Source organism: Ptychodera flava, chromosome 4, assembly GCF_041260155.1.
Source record: "Ptychodera flava strain L36383 chromosome 4, AS_Pfla_20210202, whole genome shotgun sequence".
NCBI classification, from domain to species: domain Eukaryota; kingdom Metazoa; phylum Hemichordata; class Enteropneusta; family Ptychoderidae; genus Ptychodera; species Ptychodera flava.
This window is the reverse complement of record NC_091931.1, coordinates 43,072,341-43,093,193: the sequence shown is the minus strand read 5'-3', so window position 1 is coordinate 43,093,193 and position 20,853 is coordinate 43,072,341. Positions and strand designations below refer to the sequence as shown.

Here is a 20,853-nt window from a genome sequence, read left to right as displayed (position 1 = left end):
CTGTTGAAAGGGATTTCCGAATTGATAGTTTTAGTGCAATGACTTCATCAAGGCTGAAACATGGGATAGGGATTAACTGACTGGATTATTTACTTAACCCGGTTTTTCTGTTCGTGCCAATTTCCATTTGTTGTTGTTTTTTAAGGTACACATAAAAGGCGTGCACTGAAGCTGACCTTTTCATATAATTCCATACGCAATAAAACATGAAAAAAAAGATACCAATTTAGAACATCTGTTTCCCTGCTGTGCACATAAAGACATCAAAACTATGTTATCTAAATTTAGTATTTTAAGGAGATAAACCAAACCACAACTTCTCGTCATTTTTCATGAAATAATTCCTTCTAGTGATGCCATATGGTAGGGGGAACACGCTGACGAGTTCAGTACAGAACCATAGTTTCGCTGTTCGTTCAGGAAATTCATGAGAGCATGCGCCGCACAGAGGAGTGATTATTTTCGCATTCATCATAACTTTGGATCTATGCCAATTATGTGTCATTTGACTTCCGTCTATAGATAGCCATTCTTTTGTTTTACGTGTGGTCCAAGCAAGATAGTAGTATAGAGCTTTTTAAATACATAAGAAGTGTCCATCGTACAAGTCAATTTTTAAACTCAAATTTTGATAATATGACAAATGAAAAATCGCAATTAGGCTTAATCTAGACACTGAAGTTAGACGAAAAACGAAAATTAAATTAATGTCATCCCATGTAAGTAGATCTATAAATAAATACACAACTGTTACAGTGAAGATAGTTTGCTGTGCTCAAAACGTTATGCATCCGCACGAATATCCTTTACTGTCTCAGAGAGAGAGAGAGAGAGAGAGAGAGAGAGAGAGAGAGAGAGAGAGAGAGAGAGAGAGAGAGAGAGAGAGAGAGAGAACAGAAGGTTTGAGCGGCACAAATGCTCCAGACAGGACAAGGGGTGAGATGGGGGTGGGGTGAGGTGGTGACAGAATGGAGGTGGATTGATGTTGATGTTGCCATACACTGACCGGGACTCGGAGACATCGGGGTGGGATTTGCTTGAACGATATAATACCATTATGATTATAAATATATCCTTTCATCCCGAAGTTATTCTGATTGCCAAATCCAATCAAATATTGCCTGGTCAACCACTCGGAATGTAAGCTGGTCTTAAAATGTATCTACACAATTATAGAATACACCAATGTGTTTAATGACGTCAGCTCAAACATTCATAATTCTTTCAACGTATCACTATATTCGTCTGTCTGTCAATTATGGGTTTAAAAGAATATGTTTTGTCATATAAGTAGCAGAGAAGGACTGTTTGCTGGTATCAAATTTGTATAAAACGTTTTCCTTGTCAATGAATATTCCTACTTGGGACATTCACATTTGACCTCGTGAAAGTTAACATATGTTTGAGAGAAGGCGTTCGCAGCAGCACCATGAAACAAAGCACGGCAATCAACCTATCGCTGGCTATTAAATAAAAAAATCACAAATTCCTAAATATGGCAGACCGTGATCATCGTCATAATAACAATATGGAAATCAGCATGACAATAAATTTTACTTATCGACATGGATTATATGTATTTTGCATCTGCGTATTGGGCTGGTGACATAACAGATGAACAATCACCCTTTTTGGATCACGAGTAGACTTAAAGCCCCTGTAGCTGTAACTCTTGAAATTTGTCGACCTGAAAAAGGCTTTCTTTTTTCTCTGATTTTCTTTAAATTCTGCAGATTTAAAGGATATAGTCTTTTACCAGTGAAAAATTGGACAAGTAAATTTGAATTTTAACCGTTATTTTGATTTCCCTCCATTTTTAAAAATCGGTAATATTACAAAGAAAACATAGCACATGGTGTCTCAGTGGAAAACATTCAGCACTATGCATTATATTGGACTACTCTGTTGTTTCTGTGAAGATTCCAATGCATATATGCACTGCATACTGTGTTTTTGCTTTATTTGCATGAGGGCGCCATTTTATGTTTGGGCAAACATTTATTATTTATCTTGCTCAAAATTGCACATATAGTCCAAGTGGACAGTTTCTTCAACCTGTATAAACACCCCTCAATAAGTACATTCCCATGAACTTGTTTTAGTTTGGAAGTAAAATCACAAAAATAATGCGAAAAAGATACAGCTATCGGGCCTTTAAATGTCATTATTGTGGGAAAAGAACGGCCTCTGCTAATAATTAAACATTAGGCTGTTGCGGAAGCGAGTAATAATATGCTTATTGACAATTATGATATATTTTCATAGCATAGCAATGGTTGACCGAGATAACATTTCGGCGCATGCGTATAGCGTGTGGATTATATGTCATTCCCTAACCGCATTCTTTACATGCTTGTGACTCTTCAGTGGCATGTTTCCATTGAATTGTCTTCTTTCTATATGGAGTTGAAAGACTGTGATACGTGTAATAAACTCAAAGCAGCTAGAGAACGCGATGATTTGTTGTAATAGGCCAACGTATGAGTTGGTCGAATGAGACGAATTATATCCTAGAAAAAATAAATTACACATTCCCCAAGTTGTACTACCATGGTACAAATGTTAACTCAGTCCAAGTACGTCTATCACTAAATCACTCAGTGGAAACGCGTATTTACTAAATTCGTTTTGCCAATAATTACATTCGCTATGGTTTTTGTAACTTGTGGGACAGTCGACACATAGTTCTTCAGAGCAGAGGGGACGTTTACATTGGCTTCGCTCCAGTGTTTACAAACATTGAACAGTTGTCAAGAAGGAGCGAGTATCACAGTGTCTTTTGTTGCTGATTTTCATGTTCCGGCTTGTTTCACCCGATGTGTAGGCGGGTTTCTCAATAAGTTGAGTTGACGAGAGAGAGAGAGAGAGAGAGAGAGAGAGAGAGAGAGAGAGAGAGAGAGAGAGAGAGAGAGAGAGAGAGGCGGCGCCATTTTAGCAGGGCTTGTTGCAGATCAGTTACTTTCATAATTTATGTCAAATATTCGTACAGTCGATGCACACTTCAAAAATTGTTGAACAGTTTTGTTATCAACACCAGTTTATGTTGTCATGTAGCAAACGGACATAGGTGTAACCATGGAGGTCTTTTAATTTGGTACCTCCATGATATAACTAATGACCAAACACACGATAGAGAAGCTACTCGGTATTTGAACTCGAAAAATACACGTTTATATGACTAAATTTGAAAATTTGGGTTACCAATAACTTATCTTCACGCTTGAAGAAGCAGACGGAGACATGTTCCTATAATCCCCTCCAGAACGACATGGGAAATTCGTCTTGTGTCAGCATGAAAGCCGTCACAAGTGTCACGGAATCACCATGAGTGGCTTACGGGAGACTAAACGTGGCTAGAGGGACGGTGATCCCAATCAATCACTAATTACACGTCAGACAATTTCTTCTTGTTGTCCGAGGTGTTAAATTTGTTACCTCATAGAGAATGGCTACTGTCTATGGTTTCTGTCACCACAATAATAAATGACATACACTGCGGCCATGTTTAGCATGTAACGGTGTCACGATATAAACGTTCAAAACTGGTTTTGCGACATCGCGATCGACACAGTCACGCAATCGAAGGCAATTCATTTCTTTCGTACACAACTAACAATTTTGAATTTTTTGACGATTGTACGAGGAAGTCAGTCGTCATGGTATATTTTATTACGAGTAATACGACCGAGTATGTCTCGGGGGCTCCGGGAGAAGGTCACTGTAAACCAGAGTGCATTCCATTCAGCGCTCAAGCAAATATGTTGATAGTTCCCAAGGATGCGCCTTTAAAACCTTGACCCAATCCAATCATAGACCCTCTTTTTTAGGATCTATGATCCAATTGAGCAAAAGAAAACCCTTCAACATGATCTAAAATCATTCTTAACAGGCACCCCTAACATTAAGTGCAGTATGGGTAAGAACAATGCCCGAAATTCGCAGAAAGTTTAATTTATTGCAAATACCAGACATTTCGGTACGCGCCATCATAGATCCACGTCCTTTAGTGTTACGTAATTTTTCAGTGATGATAGCGGCGGGAGATTTCCGAGGTCGAATTGTATGAATGGAAGCAGCACTAATGCCACGAATGGTCACGTCCGCACTTACAATTTTGCCCCGCCCCTATTCTACCTATTGAATATTTAAATTAATTAATGTTTGCGCAAGCACCATTACGCAGGTAGGCGTTGGCCAGCGTTTAACCAATCATGTCCAACCTCATTTACAACCCCCGATACAGTGAATCCGCTTTGTTTTGATCCTATGTTTGGCGGGTTTTCAACGTCCGGCACCGTACCGATATACGCAAACATATTGTTGCTAGAAACTGTGTACCTATCTGAACGACAATGCCAAAGAAATCCATAGATTTTTCCGAAACCAGTCGAAGCGGGGAGAAGCACTTCGGAAACAATATAGTAAGTATCTAAATGCCATTCATTTCACAGGTTCCAACTTTCTGGAGAGAGAGAGTTATTCACAAATTCAGTGGTAGTCTCACTGAAAGCGAAGGGGAAGCTTGCCGAGTTGCCGGTATGTTCAGCGTACTTGACCCGTCCATTTAATCATGATTGTCCGGCATGTCATTCGATAGACACAGCTTGTCAGTTTCTGTACTGAATACAACTGTTAATATTTTCTCGGGAACTTTCCGGGAAAACTGGTATTTCACACTTCGACTTTTGTATATTCAACGTATAGAACATTTGCCCTTGCTCGCACTCTTATACGTTAAACGTCGTGACACGCTTCCTCATGAATAGCTGATGTATAACAGTCTTGTAAATGAATGATGTTCTTGGCGCGCGGCGCTGTCATGTTGTTCATGTTGAGGCGGACTAGCTTGCTGTGCTGTGCCGAATCAGTGTAACTCAAGACATCAAATAAACGAAGGTATTTGAACGCCGCCGAGCTGTAAACATAATGCTTAAAATGCTGTCACTGTGCACTATTGTCTGTTTGTAGGATTGTTTGATGTAGAATCAAGTGAGATTCTCAAATACTGCATTATTCTCTGGCGCACGTGTTTTCTTCGTGAATAGTGGATTGTTGCGTGCATGGCCAGGCAATAGGGCCATCTCAGAATGGTTTAGCCTGATTTGTAGGTTTACTGGCGCGGCGTGTCGCTAGCGCTATGGGCCAACGACAGCGTCGCATGGCCAAATCGGTTTCCATGGAGGAGAACAGACACCGAATTTAAAGTTGAAACTTCGAATATTTGTAAAGAGATCATATATTCGGCGTTTGTTAGTTACCATTCTTCACCCTGTACTAACCCTAGTAAAACAACAATGACAGACAGACAACACCGGTTCAGCATCGCCGGGGCTCAATGCTCAGCTGAACCTGAAGGTGTCTTCTCGACCTCCTTCCAAAAATCGAAATTTCAAATAAAAATGATAAATTATCAGACTCAGTAGCGTCACGACCAAATCGTTCAACAGCTTATATCATGAGAATCGCTGTTAAATGACATCCCGTTATGTCATACAGTCCGCTCAGGGTATTCTCGCTCGGACTCCCCTCCCCAACATCTTGGAATAGTCTTGATCGAAATGCAAAACACAGTCTTGCAGACAGAACATGAGTTCAAGGCATGACTTGTCGCCTGTCGTTGGCCGACATAAGAATCTAGAAGTTGGTCATCTCATTCAAGATTATTCCGAGGCAGGAATGAGGACTGAGAAGAATTTTCATTGTAAAATGTACTCAGACACGCAGAGGCAATCAGTAAAATGTATCTGAATGCTTTGCGAATAATATTTTTATAATGGTGTGTTATTGATATTTTTATAGAGATTAATTTCATATTCTCTATTAGAAAAATTACGTTTAGTTATTATTTGGGCCGAGAAAGGAAAACTTATTGTTTTGATGTTTCAACTGAATCAAAATGTGTAGTCCCAACCTGTCCTCTTCCGTATATTAACTTTACCTGTGAAACTTTTAAAAGTAAAGCTACTGAAAACAATCTTCTTCATTTACGATAAAAATGAATTCCAAACAAGCTGTTTCATGTTTGCCATAACGAAACAAATGTCCTTTGTCCTTTCTTACATAAAGTTTCATTCATTATGCCGATTTAGATAGTCATATAATATGCTAATGATACCTATTAGAATCCTTTCTTCAGTCGACCTTGAATTGTTTTAATGATTCTAACTCAGAAAATTCGGCTCTTTTAGCTATTTATCGATTCCAGACTGACATATATGATTTAAGGAAAAAAACTGTTTAACTGTCTTCAGAAATACTAGGCTGCCCTTAAAATACAAACAATGAATTGTGAATGATACCAGCATTTTGCATAGCAGTGACAATATGAAAATACATTCAACCGGGTATGACAGAATATATGGGAACGAGCATTATTAGCGGGGGGGGGGGTGAAGAGAAAATATTTCATCGGCTTTTTTCCCCGCGCCTCCTCCATATCTTTATCTAGATAAAGACTCATCTTTATCTAGACAAAGACATGTATGGATGTATGTATATATGATGGATGGATGTATTACACAGACACACAACAGTAGCTTATAAAGCTGTTCATACACATGGAATTAGCATATATATATATATATATATATATATATATATATATATATATATATATATATATATATATTTATGAGATCACCGAATTTCACCTGAAAGTGTAATAAGTGTAATTTTATTTTGTGTGGTAATATATATATATATATACATATATATATATATATATATATATATATATATATATATATATATATATATATATATAGATAGATAGATAGATAGATAGATAGATAGATAGATAGATAGAAGATATTATATATATATATATATATATATATATATATATATATATATATGAGATCACTGAATTTCACCTGAAAGTGTAATTTCATTGTGTGTGGTAGTCTATAGTGAAATCTATGACTTGTGTTAAAACAAAACAGGCAAAATCTGTGTAGTTATGTGTCTTTGAAAACTGATATGAATGTACTATACTAGAGTATAGTGATTGAAGGGGCAATTGGCGAACTTTGATTTCGGAATTTCTCATACACACAAACCATAAATGACCAGCAATTGAAATACAGCTGTTTTATTGGATAACCTAAGAAAACCCAGAAAACTGGTTTCTGAAAGATTTGTGTTATGTCTTGTTTAGATTGATTTATTTTGAGTGAAAAGTTGGAGGCCCGCTTATGGTACTCTGGAATTTTCAAGCCTCCCCCCAAATACCCTACTTTTTCCGTGCCCCACCCCATTTTCTCTTCCTTCTCCCCCGTCGTAAACAATGCTTGTCCCCCAAATAAACTATCCACGTCTTACACAATGATAAGAGGACTTGCTCTTCCCATAGAAGATTACAGGAACTTGTTCTGTTTAGATCACATGATATATCTTCTTCTACAATCAAACGAACAACATATTCTGTCGAGTTCACCCTTTCAAGTCCCTTATAAAAAAGTCGGATTTTCTTGAGAATTTAAATTCACACGCACGTAGATGACAGGAAAAGAGCTGCTACGTGTCACTTCGACAGATGTACTTTAAGTGAGATGTGTGTGAGTTGTTTTCCTCTTAAGAAACTATCAATCTTTTGCTCTTTTGCATTTATTTCACGCCTCATGTAATTGTGCTGAGTCTGAAAAACTTACCTGTCTGGGCAAATTCACTTCGAATGCGACGAAATTGGCCTACACACACAAACACACATACAAATTTTAACTTAACCAACTAGCCAACTAAATGTGATATTATATATATATATATATATATATATATATATATATATATATATATATATATATATATATATATATATATATGTATGTATAGACACACATACATTTTAACATAACCAAACTATATCTGTCTTATATGACAGTGTCAGAAATGGCCCTGGACAACAGGCATAATAATGCTTCATATTTAGTGACAATCATCGTACATAGCATAAAGAATTGTCAGAATGCAGCACGACATGCTGCAAGAAGGACATTCAAATTGAATAGCAACGGGTTCATCAGGTGTTTACAATGACGACTAGTTCAGGGATTTAAAATAAATATAATCAGATTTTCCTGGTTCCTGAGCAGTGCTGATCTGACTCCACCACAGCTTACTTCAAGCCAGCGCTGAATTTCTGATGATATCGATACATATTTACTCACTGACATACAGACAACACTCTGATTGATTTCGACTATAGATTTAGTCACAGCACTGTCCCTCCGCCCACTGGGGTCACAGAGACCAAACGGTCCCCAGGGATGGGTTATCAAGATTGTCGCAAATTTAAGTCTTTTTAAAGCAAATATGAGAGTTGATTAGGGGAGCATAGCAAAGAATAATTGGAAATAAAATGTTGAAAAAAATAAAAAAAGAAAACAAATATGTAAATGAATTCACATATAAAATAAAAATAAATAGAAATAAATAAAGTACTGTTAGTTGACAGCGTACTTCCTTTTAAGGCATTGACAATTTCGCAATCTTATTGAATAAGTTTAAAAGATGCAACTGCTGTAGACATACACCCACACTGAAGCCAAGTTCTTTTCTTGGCTTGGTGTAAGCGGAAATGTCAATCTTGAAACCAAAATCCGCAATTAACGGTTATGAGGATTCACCTTTTTGAGCTGGTTATTGACACATGGTTGCATTTTATCGATCCAAAGTGCATTTTAACCGTTCCACGAATTAATTCCACTTCACATCTTGATGACGTCACTATTGGCTGATACACTGGTTTACCGATGTCGTTAAGGTTTGATGATCGGCAATCGGCGCAGATTCGTCAATCTATGTCTCACATTTCTGCTTATAAATATTTCATTATACGTACTCAGTCAAGGAAAAGCTAATTCTTTACGCCATCGATATTTCGAAATATCAAAATCAAAGCCATATAAGGGAGTTATATTGATTCGATTGTGACGTTTTAACATTAAAATTGCCGTCATAAAACCTTTACTGTTCTTAGAAAGGTTTTTACATTAATAAATAATCAAAAGTAGTGGCAGACATTGAGAAGTGGGACAAAAGATGCTTAGATGTTGATATGAAGAGTAATTTGCTATTTCCCTGTTCTCCCATTTTCCATTTCTTACAAGAAAATTGTTTAAAAATACGGAAGCAGGATCGTGGTCTTAGATACTCTTGTAGTCGACCGAATGACAAAAAGCCCCTCAATTCAGTGCTTCCCACGGTTTACCTGTGGCACTGGGAGAACATAGTTTTGAAAATCGGCGGGCCTAGAATTTTCATTTCTTTGAAATTTTTTTATTAATTAAAATTATAATATTTTAGGTTTAATCAAATCTCATGGTGCATGTGATAAAGAGGATAGCAATACTTGAATATTTATATAAAGTCTGCAATATTTGTTATTTCCCAGTTCACCGATTTCCTTGAACTTACTTACTACTGATAAGAAAACTACTTAAAACTACGAAAGCCAGATCACGACTTTACATGTTCTGTTCAATAGTGGTTGGAATGAGAAAAATATTCAAGCCGGTAGTTCTTGCATACGCCTTAGAAAATCGGAGAACTCATTTCTGAAAAAATCGGTAGGCCTACACTGAATTTTGAAATTGTTTTCTTGTTGTCACTGAAAATAAAGTAAATGCAACTCCAAGTACATATTCGGTCATCAGGGGATGTGACGTAATCGACAGTGATACCATGGAGACGAGCATGAATGTGGATGTCAATTATAATGATATGATGCGGAACGGATGGAGGGAGTGTGGGTAACGGTTAATATTCCATTATGCATGTGCATGTATGCATATTTGCTTAAATTTAAGTGTGTTCGAACTGCGTAAGATGTATATTTCAACACTCTGAATGGCAAGAACACCAAAAGTTCAGTGTGGGATTAAAAAAATATTCCTCAAGTTTCCCCTCAAACTCACCAGTCCTTTTCCAAACTTAGTCTTTCTTTCCCATGTCTCCTTTCGTTTTGACTTTGAAATCTGTTCTCACGGAATCTAGAAAATCAGTTTTGTTTCACAGAATCTAAAACTTCTTAAGGTTAATCGGTGCTCTCACAATCAAAGCAATCTATTACCTGTACTGTTGTTTCTTTTGAATATTAAAGATGTTGCAGAAGAAAAGGATCTTTTGACGTCAATCCTGAGAAGCAGTGTAAGCTCAGGCTGGTTTTCATCATTTATGTATGCGCAGCAAGCATGTCTCAGACGATGCCCTTGATACCGTGTGGATGTGTCCTTTTGCACGTCTACGTCTACCCAAAGTCCATCAATGCGAATTTTGATTTTTCTCGAATTAGAGCTACCTATAGAATTTTATGCCCCATCTATTTTCTACCTTCTAGATATTGAAAACTACAATCGGCTGTGGACAGTAAATTTTATTCACATACAGTTTCATTGTATTGAGCATTGGCAACATCTTGCTTTTTGTATTGTATAAGCTTATATCTGTACCTTTAACGTACGCGCCGACGGTTCTCATGCATTATGGCTTGAAGTCAAGACGGTCGTTTGCGCAGCGGTGTCACTCTGTCGCCAATGTACCTTGAAGATTTGTCTGATTTTAAGGATTTTTCTTTCGGTGTATTCATCTATGTTAGTACACCACGTAAAAAGCAGCAGTCTTTGTCTTATGTGACTTCTATGAATAAATTTCTAATCAACTTCATCCCTTTGCGAATTGCAATATCACCCACGCAGCATACATAGCGCGCTCAGTTGAATGACCCAGACATTTCGCGCGCCTTTTGTGCGACTCAACCATATTTTGTGGGGTGTGTCGTGTACAACAAGAGGAAGAAAATATACCTTATATTTGATTAAATGCAAGTAGATTATACTATTTGTATTAGTATTTTCCATGAACACAGCATCTTCATGTAAAAGAATTTTAAATATGTTAATATTATAAATACGAATCGCACTGGTTATTCCAACGAGCATACGAATATCACGCCCAAAATGGTTTCGTCCAGCGAGTGCATTGCCGGCCATAACTTGCACTTTGACATGCGCAAAGACTATGCATAGAAGACGTTGATAATTATACATGGAATCAATCGTAATATACGTGTTCTTGTTTGAGATGTCTAACAGAAGTGATCGATGAATTTGATAGACTTGGCGTTATTGCCTGTCAACCATGAATCCTCCAGAGTCAATACACACAGATGATGAAGAACCTTACGAACAGGTATGTCTCGTGATAGTCGACGGTACTCAGATCGATAATCGATCATATGCAAATCATTAGGATGAACTTGAGCTCGAAAGACCTATGACAGCACAAATCATTTGTTTGACGAATTTCGTCAGGACGTGTCTTTCACTCACAGAAATGGCATCTTTTGCGACACCCAATAGTCAATCCGATCGGAGTCGGAAAATTGAACGTGATCAAAGCTAGCAAACAGCGATGTCTAGGCTTTCCAATGCCGTAGGACGCGTCGTAATGTACCTCCCCAGCCCTCTTGCATGTCTTGGGACTTGTCTAAAAATGAAAAACAAAACAAAACAAAAACACAGGCTTCTGTTGGGTTTACTTTTGCCAACCGTTCTGTCACATGCATCGGGCATGATTTCTTCAAATTTTCTATATCATACTACAACTACTAGCATGCATTCAATGATATGCTGCACAGAACAGCCCAGCCTGCAGAATGTATTGCCACCAAGTTCACTTTAGGTCGATCATAATAAAAACAATCTCAAGTGCTCAGTTTTTAACATGTTGTTTTTACACCTGAATTTTACCATACCACACTCTGTTAGTGTACGTTGAGTAATAAAGAGATTGATTGTTTTTGCATATGCATGGACTGCAGTGCAGCTTGTGCAATATCGCACGGCATCGTCACTGGATTTCGTCATTGGCGTCGTCGATCGACCTTGTCAATGAGCATGCGTAGACGTATTAGATTGAGTCTGTTGGATCACAGGGCACGATCATGACGATGAGTTACTGGAGAGAGGGTTGGTTTGTCGAACTCTGTCGTTAGAATCGCAGCGAATGTGACAAAAGTATGATAACCGTATTACACACTTGTAATCCGCTGCTATTGTCGGTTTTACACTTCATGAATTTACCCCCATTTGGCAGTTCGTATACTGTTACAGTCCATACCTGGAGTCAGTTCATCGTGAACTGCCGAAGATTACCGAGTTGGCCTATATCCGAACTTCTATACAAATGTACAGTGTACTTCTATCCTTAAGCCCAGTCGGTAGAAAGTGATGTTCAGTTTAATTTTGCAACATTTTTATTTCACCTCACCCCAGCGCCTGGTAAACAAATTAAGTTTGCCGTAAAGTAGGAGGTAGGAAGAAAGAAGAAGTTGAAATCTGCAATGTTTTCTGCAATGTTGGCATCTTTCCTATACTTCCGTCTTTCTGAAGAATTTTTGGTTATAAGCGGTTGGTTAAATCGTTCATTTGGAAATCCATAGTTGACTCTTGAGTTAGCTTTCTCTTGTGATTGAAAGATGATCTAATAATGATTTAGCCTTACTTTCCAAAAACACATGTAACTGAAGCATCTTGCATAATTGCGGACAACGGAGCATCTACAATCTACGTTTAAATGGTGTCAGATCTTATGTCGTCTTTGCTGAAGTCTGTTGAGTCAACGCATTTCTTCGGATATTTTATCAAATGTAAATCAAATTACAGCGTCGACGCGTCGTGTTATTTTTACATGCATTTCAAAAACGCCAGGCTAGGTATGACTGTAGGGTACTTTGATGTATACAGAGGGTGCCCTATAGAATAGATATGTCACCCCGTTCCATGTACTCAGGAGTTCATTACCCGGTAAAAAGTGAAATGTAAAATGCTTTCCGGGTAGTTTCATTCCTTGCACAGCTTCCCAATTTTCTGGACGGACTCGCTCAAGCACGAAGGGTTTTGACTTCCCCTTAAAAGGGTAACCGGCGTCGATTTCCCCCCGAAGGCCGCACACGAGGGCCGGACGCAGCTAAGTCCGCCAGTCTAACGGATGCCAGATCTTCATATTTCACTGTTAATGGGCCAATTAACGATATCCTTCTGCTTCTCAGAAAACGGCCTTCGAGTGAAGGAAATACACACGATGAAGAATGCAAACTGGAAAGTCGACACGAAATAATTTAATCTGCAAATTTTGAGTTTTACTCCATTAACTTCCATTGTTTTGATGGCTCAACCACCCTCCCCCCCCCCCGAAAACTATCGAGCAGAATCTTAACGTCAACGATATTTTAAATCTTTTTAACTTAATTTATATGATTTTTATTGAACGCAAACACGTTTCTGTCTGTATATTTTTCTTACATGAATGTACATAAATGTGTTCGGTGTAACAGTTACGCACTAGCGTATGTGCATGTGCAGTTTCGAGCAAAATAACAAAGCAAGTCTTCAAAGGAATTGGTGATCGTCAGACTAATGATCATATCGATTTGGCAAATGAGACATTAACTACAACCGGTAATGACGTGGGTGTACGTGGCTGTATTGATGTCCGCGTTTAATTAAAGTATCCTCGGGGGCAAAACGATGCTTGTTTTTCTTATTGATAATGAGGACCGGGAAATTTAATTCTGTCACCAATACAGTAACCCGTGAAGACAGGTGTAGTGCGATGACTTTAACATCACAAATTACGTTTCGGAACAATCTGATTACCCAAACCTCGCCACATAAATTGATTATTGTGGTCTAATAGCATGTCTCCCCAAGGCTTTTTGAAGGGAGGCGAATGTTTACTCTGTTTGATTGTTGCTTTCGGGATCATTTACAACTTTGCACCTCTTGTAACAGTACACAATGTCCATTTGACAAACGTTTAATTACATTACATTGAAGTAGGTACACCACTACACTCAGGCTGGTCATGTAATTGTTCAAGTGTGATGCAGTCAGAAATTCTACTTGTACAAAGACACAACCAACAACAAACACTTCGATGACCAGAGGTGTAGTTAAACCATACTTTGAGTTCTTGATATAAAACTGAAGATAAAGTCTCCCTTATTTCGCTCATGAACTTTTTGCTCTCTTTCTATTTGGTCGTTGTTTGCCCGCGCACGCGCAATGCAGTACGTGTACCACACGTCTCCGACAATTTGTTTACGTGTATAACCATGAAACCTTTCACCGTGTTGCGAACGATGTAGCTCGTCATACATATACGTCTGTCCATCGTCGATTGACATGTCTTTGTTCAACTTTGTTCTCTTTTTTGGCTATTATTTTTGTTCCTTCTCCGCCATCTCTCGACCTCGTCCACTACATCTTTACGGCCCCTTTCCCTTCGTCGTCTTTCTCTAACTACATCTTTGACAAAGATCATCTTCCTGGTAGCCCATATCTGATCAGTGTCTTTGTCTGTCTACCCTTTGAGTGGCCCTTAAAGTTGCCATCTCTTCAGCTTGTCGGTTACGCAGTGAACCAATCTAACATTGAATGACGAAACTTTGACGTCACGGTATACTTGTAACAAATCTGATTATATGACAAGATTAGTGTTTCTATTTTGGGAGTTTGAAAGCCGTCTCCTGTTTGTCTTCGAACATTGAATGGAATATTATCATGCAGGGCGTAAAGTCCGACTGCAAATAAAGCGAATCGATCGTTGGTTTATAGATTTGCGCGCGCAATAAAATGTGCTACCCCATACGGATTTATTCAGCGATAAGCTATAATGACGTTTTAACAGAAATGGACGTGATGAAAATTTGTTTTCAATGAAAATGCTAGCTGTTTGTAATGGAATCGTGAGTTTTTGCTTTTCAAATGTCCGTTCAAAGACATCAACGTTATTCGACAATACTTTCATGCATGCCACGAAGCCGTAAGACTGTAAATCACAGTCGCCGGTTTTCTTAATTCCGCTCTGCGCCTACTGATCATACGTGTGTACAAACGTCTGTACACATGTCTATGGGGCGCGTAGGCGCAGAGCCGATTTTTAGGGAACAGCGACTGTGTTGAAGGTTTACTGTGTTGTAAATGTAATCACGGCAGTGATTACAGCAAGCCAGAATGACTTTCTATCTCGTGATTTCAACGCTAGAACTAGGCGTGGTATCAATCCAGTGTTTTTTGAAGAACCTATTAAAACACGACCGGATTCCAGACTACGTCTACTATCACACTCTTCTGGCCAATCCAAAGACCACACGTACATTCGGGGGAGTCATAACAACAGAGAAGCAAGGCCAAGTACACTAGAACTTGAAGATAGTTTCTTGACCATGTTCTCTTCAAGATTACACTGGTTTCATGAAAATATATATCGTGCCCCTGCCAATTTATCTTTACGAAGCTTCAGCCAGTTTCCTCCCCGGCCTAAACTTGCTCTAAGTGTGTGAATAAATATTTACTAAATGCGATGTGGTAGACTACTCGCCCCTGTTTTTCTGATCACAATGTAGTGTAGTTATCGCAAGATTCCGGCCAAGATTCCGGATATGAGATTCCAGGAGAAACTTACCGCCATGCCGATCGCGTTCACTCCACGCATGCGCAAAACCACTACTCAAAAGTTCACTCCTCAGAAACGTGAAGACGGCATGATGAGGATCGTACTGCTCAATCTTATTTCAAATAAAAGTAACATTCATGCATCAACACTTGCTGAAATGACTTTATTTTTTACACAATCACCGACTTGAACCAAGTCTAACCCCGGCTCTTCGTGACTGTAAAAACCACATAGGTCATATACATTGCTAGTTGGTCCCGACGGAACACATCTTCTTAACTCCCACGTATAGAAAGTACAAAATTGAACATTTCTGTGGATTTGATGAGTGGGAGTTACCTGCGCATGTTTACAAAAAGCGAAATTTAACTTTAAATTTTTACGCCCCCCGCTTTTGACGCGTTGTAAAGTTACTTCATGACAACAGCTTGTCTGATCAGACAAACGTCAACTGATTGTTCAATTGTTTCTAATTTTACGGCTGCTGTCACATCTGAGCGCCAGAGTCTCTTATGACTATTGCGAGACCCTTGCGATACAGATAGCCTTGGGATACCGTTGTAGGCTCGTATTTTCTTCTTTGAACGCAATTTAGCACAGAAAACTATCGTGTTGTCACTGGCATTCACATTACAATATTATTGTGAGATATAGTGTTTACAAAGCGAGAGAGAGAGAGAGAGAGAGAGAGAGAGAGAGAGAGAGAGAGAGAGACTTCGTCTGCTGAAAACATCTGAAAATGTTGATTTATTTGGTGTGACGATATATGCATATATCTAGAGCCAAAAATAAAATGTCAGAGTACAGAAAATGCTGTGTTGTTTTATTTTTGACAAAACTTCAGATATCGTGGTAGTTTAGGGTTTATTTTTACCCAACTTATGCGTTATGTGGGCATTATTAATTTTCATGTTCAATTTTTAACAGAAGTCATTTGTGCACTTTCACGATTCGTACATAGCCAAATTCTCTACAAATTATCACATATACCATAGAGAAACAGTCTATGGTTATCATTGCGTATATATTCAATTCAAATTACCCTTAATGAAACATGCACAAATGGAAAATTTTCCCTAGGCACCACAAAGCTCCTGACTTACAATAAACAAATATAGTAGGGAAAATGTGGATTTAGATAGAGAACCGGCCTTCTAGTTGCGTCATTCTTATTTAGACTAGGAGGATACAACTTTTTATGTGATAATTTCAGCGTTTTGTTATTCGATTTATATGAAATCAGAATTTGAACTTTCTCTGACTTAACACGATATTTTGCACTCTTTCTACTCCTGTTTCTTCTGTCAGACGCATGGCGACTCTCACGAAATAGCGGTGGATAAACTCGCCGGGGCTATTACTAATACCAAAGATGAAAATCCTGCACGCGGTAACTGGAGCAATAAGCTTGACTTCACTCTTTCCTGCATCGGATATGCTGTGGGACTTGGAAACGTGTGGAGGTTCCCCTACCTATGCTATTCAAATGGAGGAGGTAAGTGGATACAAATAGGCTGAGAGAGAGAGAGAGAGAGAGAGAGAGAGAGAGAGCACACACTCGGTGGAGGGGCTTAATTTAACTTGGCAAGGTCTGACTGCGACGCTGAAAGTTGCGAGGTACTGTAAAGCAGAAAACGGCATTCAACTGTTGATGAGAGGATCAATAAATTTTGTCCGATGTTTGATGTAGTTACGCTGTCATGGTATTCAAATACGAAATGACCGATCCATATGTGTTAAAAGATTGTGCATATTTGGGTTGCACCGACCAGTTGCTTCAGTACGTTTGTACAAGCAGAATCCATTCCGGATGTCAATCCGGAAATGAACCATGTCAAAGGTGTATAATTTACTGATTCCGAGAAATACCGCCAGTCTAGTTCTCAGACCAGTATATCGAACATAAACAGTTCCCAGCGGGCCAGAGGTCGATGTTCTCTAATTAATAACAAACATTGAAACCGGACATGCATATGATCCACATCTGCTCTCGGACAGTTGATGACGTGTCCGGGGCTGGCAGACTGATTCGGTCACTGCAAACTGGTGCAATATTGATCTCAGTGACGCAGTTGTCACAAAAGACATAATCTGATTATTGATATTCCCCGTCATGGCATTAAAAATAACAGAAAGTAGAGATAATTCCTATCGTAACCGATGGTCGAACACTTTGAGACACGGTGCAGCAAATATCGCGCTTTCGAAATACAACTCGAAGACAGTCCGATCAAGTCCAGTATATTAACAATATATTTTAAAAATGCTCAAGTAAGAGTCGTTGGCAAAACCTCAATTGTACCACGCATAAATTCAAGCAAGAGAATAAACATATGGTGACGTTCAAACGACCTACTTATAATCATAACATTGCGTGCAACGGTGACCTGTCATGTGACTTGTAGCAGGCGGTCCCTCCTCTCTGACGTCTCGTGATCGCTCAAATATTACCGACGTTCAAGCAGTTTTCATGATATGAATTCTGCACTTGCAGTTTTAGAACCAAAGCTTTGAAAATGGCATACGTCGTCTTGTAATTAAAATCAAATTTACAGTGTGTATATGAGAGAGAGAGAGAGAGAGAGAGAGAGAGAGAGAGAGAGAGAGAGAGAGAGAGAGGATTCGCTCATTTTCTTTATTTTTCTTTTTTCACAACCAGGGGCCTTCCTGATACCATATATAATAATGTTGACAGTAGCTGGCCTACCTCTATTTTACCTTGAATTATCGGTCGGACAATTTGCAAGTCTCGGTTGTATCAGTATTTGGCGGATGTCTCCGATCTTCAAAGGTAAGGTGATGACTGAATGAACAGAACTGCAATAATTAACCAAACAAAATAGGTTAACTTGTCCATTACAATATTTTTTCCGTCGATATTTGTTCGTTTGTTTGTTGTTTATTCTCACCTTAGAATTACAGGAAAAGTGTGTTTTATCGAAGTCACCAGAATATGCAGCGTTCTAGACATGCGTGCGATTGCATTTACATATGAGAATATATGTCTGTTCGTCCCGTTTTAACTGCGTACTACTCGACAAATCGATGCAATGCTGTCTGCGTTTTTATATAAAGACGCCTGTTTCATCGTTATAAATTCGGTGCATCATTGTTAAAAGAAACGAGTTCAATGAGAATTAAATGAGAATTCAAAGCATGTTTATGGGATTCAGACGACTGTCTCGCTACAAGAAACGCCTAACGATGCGACTATACGTGTGACGCAGGACGAAATTCAATCCGTGCCTTCCGTGGTTGAAACATTTTACGTTGTCAGTAATGCCCATAAATCCGGATTATCGGATTACACGATTTGTTGAATCATTATGTATTTTATTCTGCGCATCAAAGGAATTGGAAATCTGTTCAAGGAAACCTTCCTCCGTCTGGCATTATTTCTGCCCCGGTCACTCTTGTAACAAATCAATTCGGTTATAATGACTTCGCAGTGGTCTCGTAGGACGGCTGCCAATGTTTAAAAATCACTGATGCTGGGATGGGACGCGTTCTGACTGGATGATCTGGTCTCCAAGTATCGGCCGGAGGTGGTTTTATTTCAGGTTTTTTCAGGTTTTTACAATCTCTGCTCCCCCGACTAGAATGGCATATTGAATTTGTTTCCTTCATGACTTGGTCGCCAGACATCAGGCGAGCTTTGAAGGATGCACTTTGAATTCAAAATCAGTTACGGTACTCACAGTATAACACGGTTCAACCTCTAGAAAAGAAGCAGTAGACGTTAAAATGTTAACGATTGATATTATGATGACGTAAGCAGACCCGCTAAGCGCCACCTCGAGTCAAAAAGATGATTTGACCACGTCACAGGCATTGGAGTCTAGTATCTCGTATTTCTATTACTAGATGAGCTGTTAAAAATCGATCAATGCGATATGATACCATCCTCTTATTACGTGTAACTCTGCACTTTCAAGGGTTAATGATATTCTTTCTGGAAAATATCGACTCCCCAATCTTTCGTTATTAAAATTCTAATTGTAGGCAGTGGCAGTGTATCGTCGTTTTGACAGGGACAATCGATTGCTTAAATTATTATTCATATCATAGTTAACTCAGCACTTCTCAGCCACAGACATAATTACACTTGAAATATACTACAAGTCAAGTGTACACGTACAAGAACCACTCAAAGCACTGTTAGGCTGATGATGTAGTGGATGAAGACAGGGTGTACTTGTGTATTCTTGAATGTAAATCCCGCACAAGTGATGCAACCACGTTGAAACAGCTTTAATATGAGCTGAAATTTCAGAGCGAGTGCTAGAATTTCGTAAAAAATCATGTTTACTATATATATATATATATATATATATATATATATATATATATATTATATATATGCATCATAAATTTTGATATGATACGTACAAATAATTTATGTGCATATGTCGTTTGTATTGCTCTATATGTGGCGCTGTTCCGACAGTGTTATTCTTTCGAATTATTTTCCCCGTTTATTGAAAATTGCAATCCCGTTTTGTCATACTATAAATGCTATATGCGTATGGACAAGTTAAAATGTTAATTGATAATTTGATTGATTGTAGTCAATTGCATAGTTATAGCCTGGCCGGGGCCATAGTTCAGATTTTTATGAATGGCTCCTGTCGTTCGAGCATCTACTTAAAACGCACAACAGCCTGAACATACGTCACCATGAAATTAATACAAATAAATGTAAATCATTTTCAACAAGAAAGAGCACCTTAATAGCATCATTAATAGTATCATTTTAATCCCTTGGTCATCTAATTGCGTAGTTTGTGAATATCATGCCGCGATATTGTGAACTGACAGCGGGGAGATGGTACCAGGGAGTGACATTGGACCCCGTCTGTCGTCTCGACTCTCATGCATGAATAATTGTACACGTTTTCTTATAGCCATGGGCACGGTCCCGCCACAAACCGTTTGTGGAGGGACCGTGCCCATGGGGTTAGAGGATGGCGAGTGCAGTGATCGACTGAAAAAAATAAGTCACACGTGATTATCGCTTTAAATCAGAAGACGCTTATGTTAGACATAATTTGCACATATGAATACCTGTAGACGAGAGAGAGAGAGAGAGAGAGAGAGAGAGAGAGAGAGAGAGAGAGAGAGAGAGAGAGAGAGAGAGAGAGAGAGAGAGAGAGAGAGAGGGGGGGGGAGGGAGGCAAGCGGGCGGAGCGACACATCATACCAATACTGAAACGAGGGACTGAATTTTGCATAGTTAGCTTCTGGCCAGCATATCCAATCTTTTTCAATTTCTTGGCTAAACTCTTGTGTGTCTTACCCACTTCTTCGCTATTGAAAATGCCTCTTTCCATCGCACATGGTGGTACGTTGTACGGTTTTTAATACCCTATAAAGTTTTAGCGTCTCCCCCGTACAAGC

At 38.7% G+C, this 20,853-nt stretch overlaps 1 protein-coding gene across 1 annotated transcript in view; it reads left to right on the top strand.

The window, feature by feature from the left end:
* Positions 1 to 4,222: 4,222 nt before the first annotated feature.
* The window catches only part of LOC139131866 (sodium- and chloride-dependent glycine transporter 1-like), a 30,925-nt gene continuing 14,294 nt past the window's right edge, over positions 4,223 to 20,853 (top strand). The window contains exons 1-3 of the mRNA XM_070698159.1: positions 4,223 to 4,421; positions 16,765 to 16,951; positions 18,116 to 18,247. Coding sequence (XP_070554260.1) covers positions 4,353 to 4,421; positions 16,765 to 16,951; positions 18,116 to 18,247 — 388 coding nt within the window. The 5' untranslated portion in view covers positions 4,223 to 4,352. The remainder of the gene's footprint in view (positions 4,422 to 16,764; positions 16,952 to 18,115; positions 18,248 to 20,853) is intronic.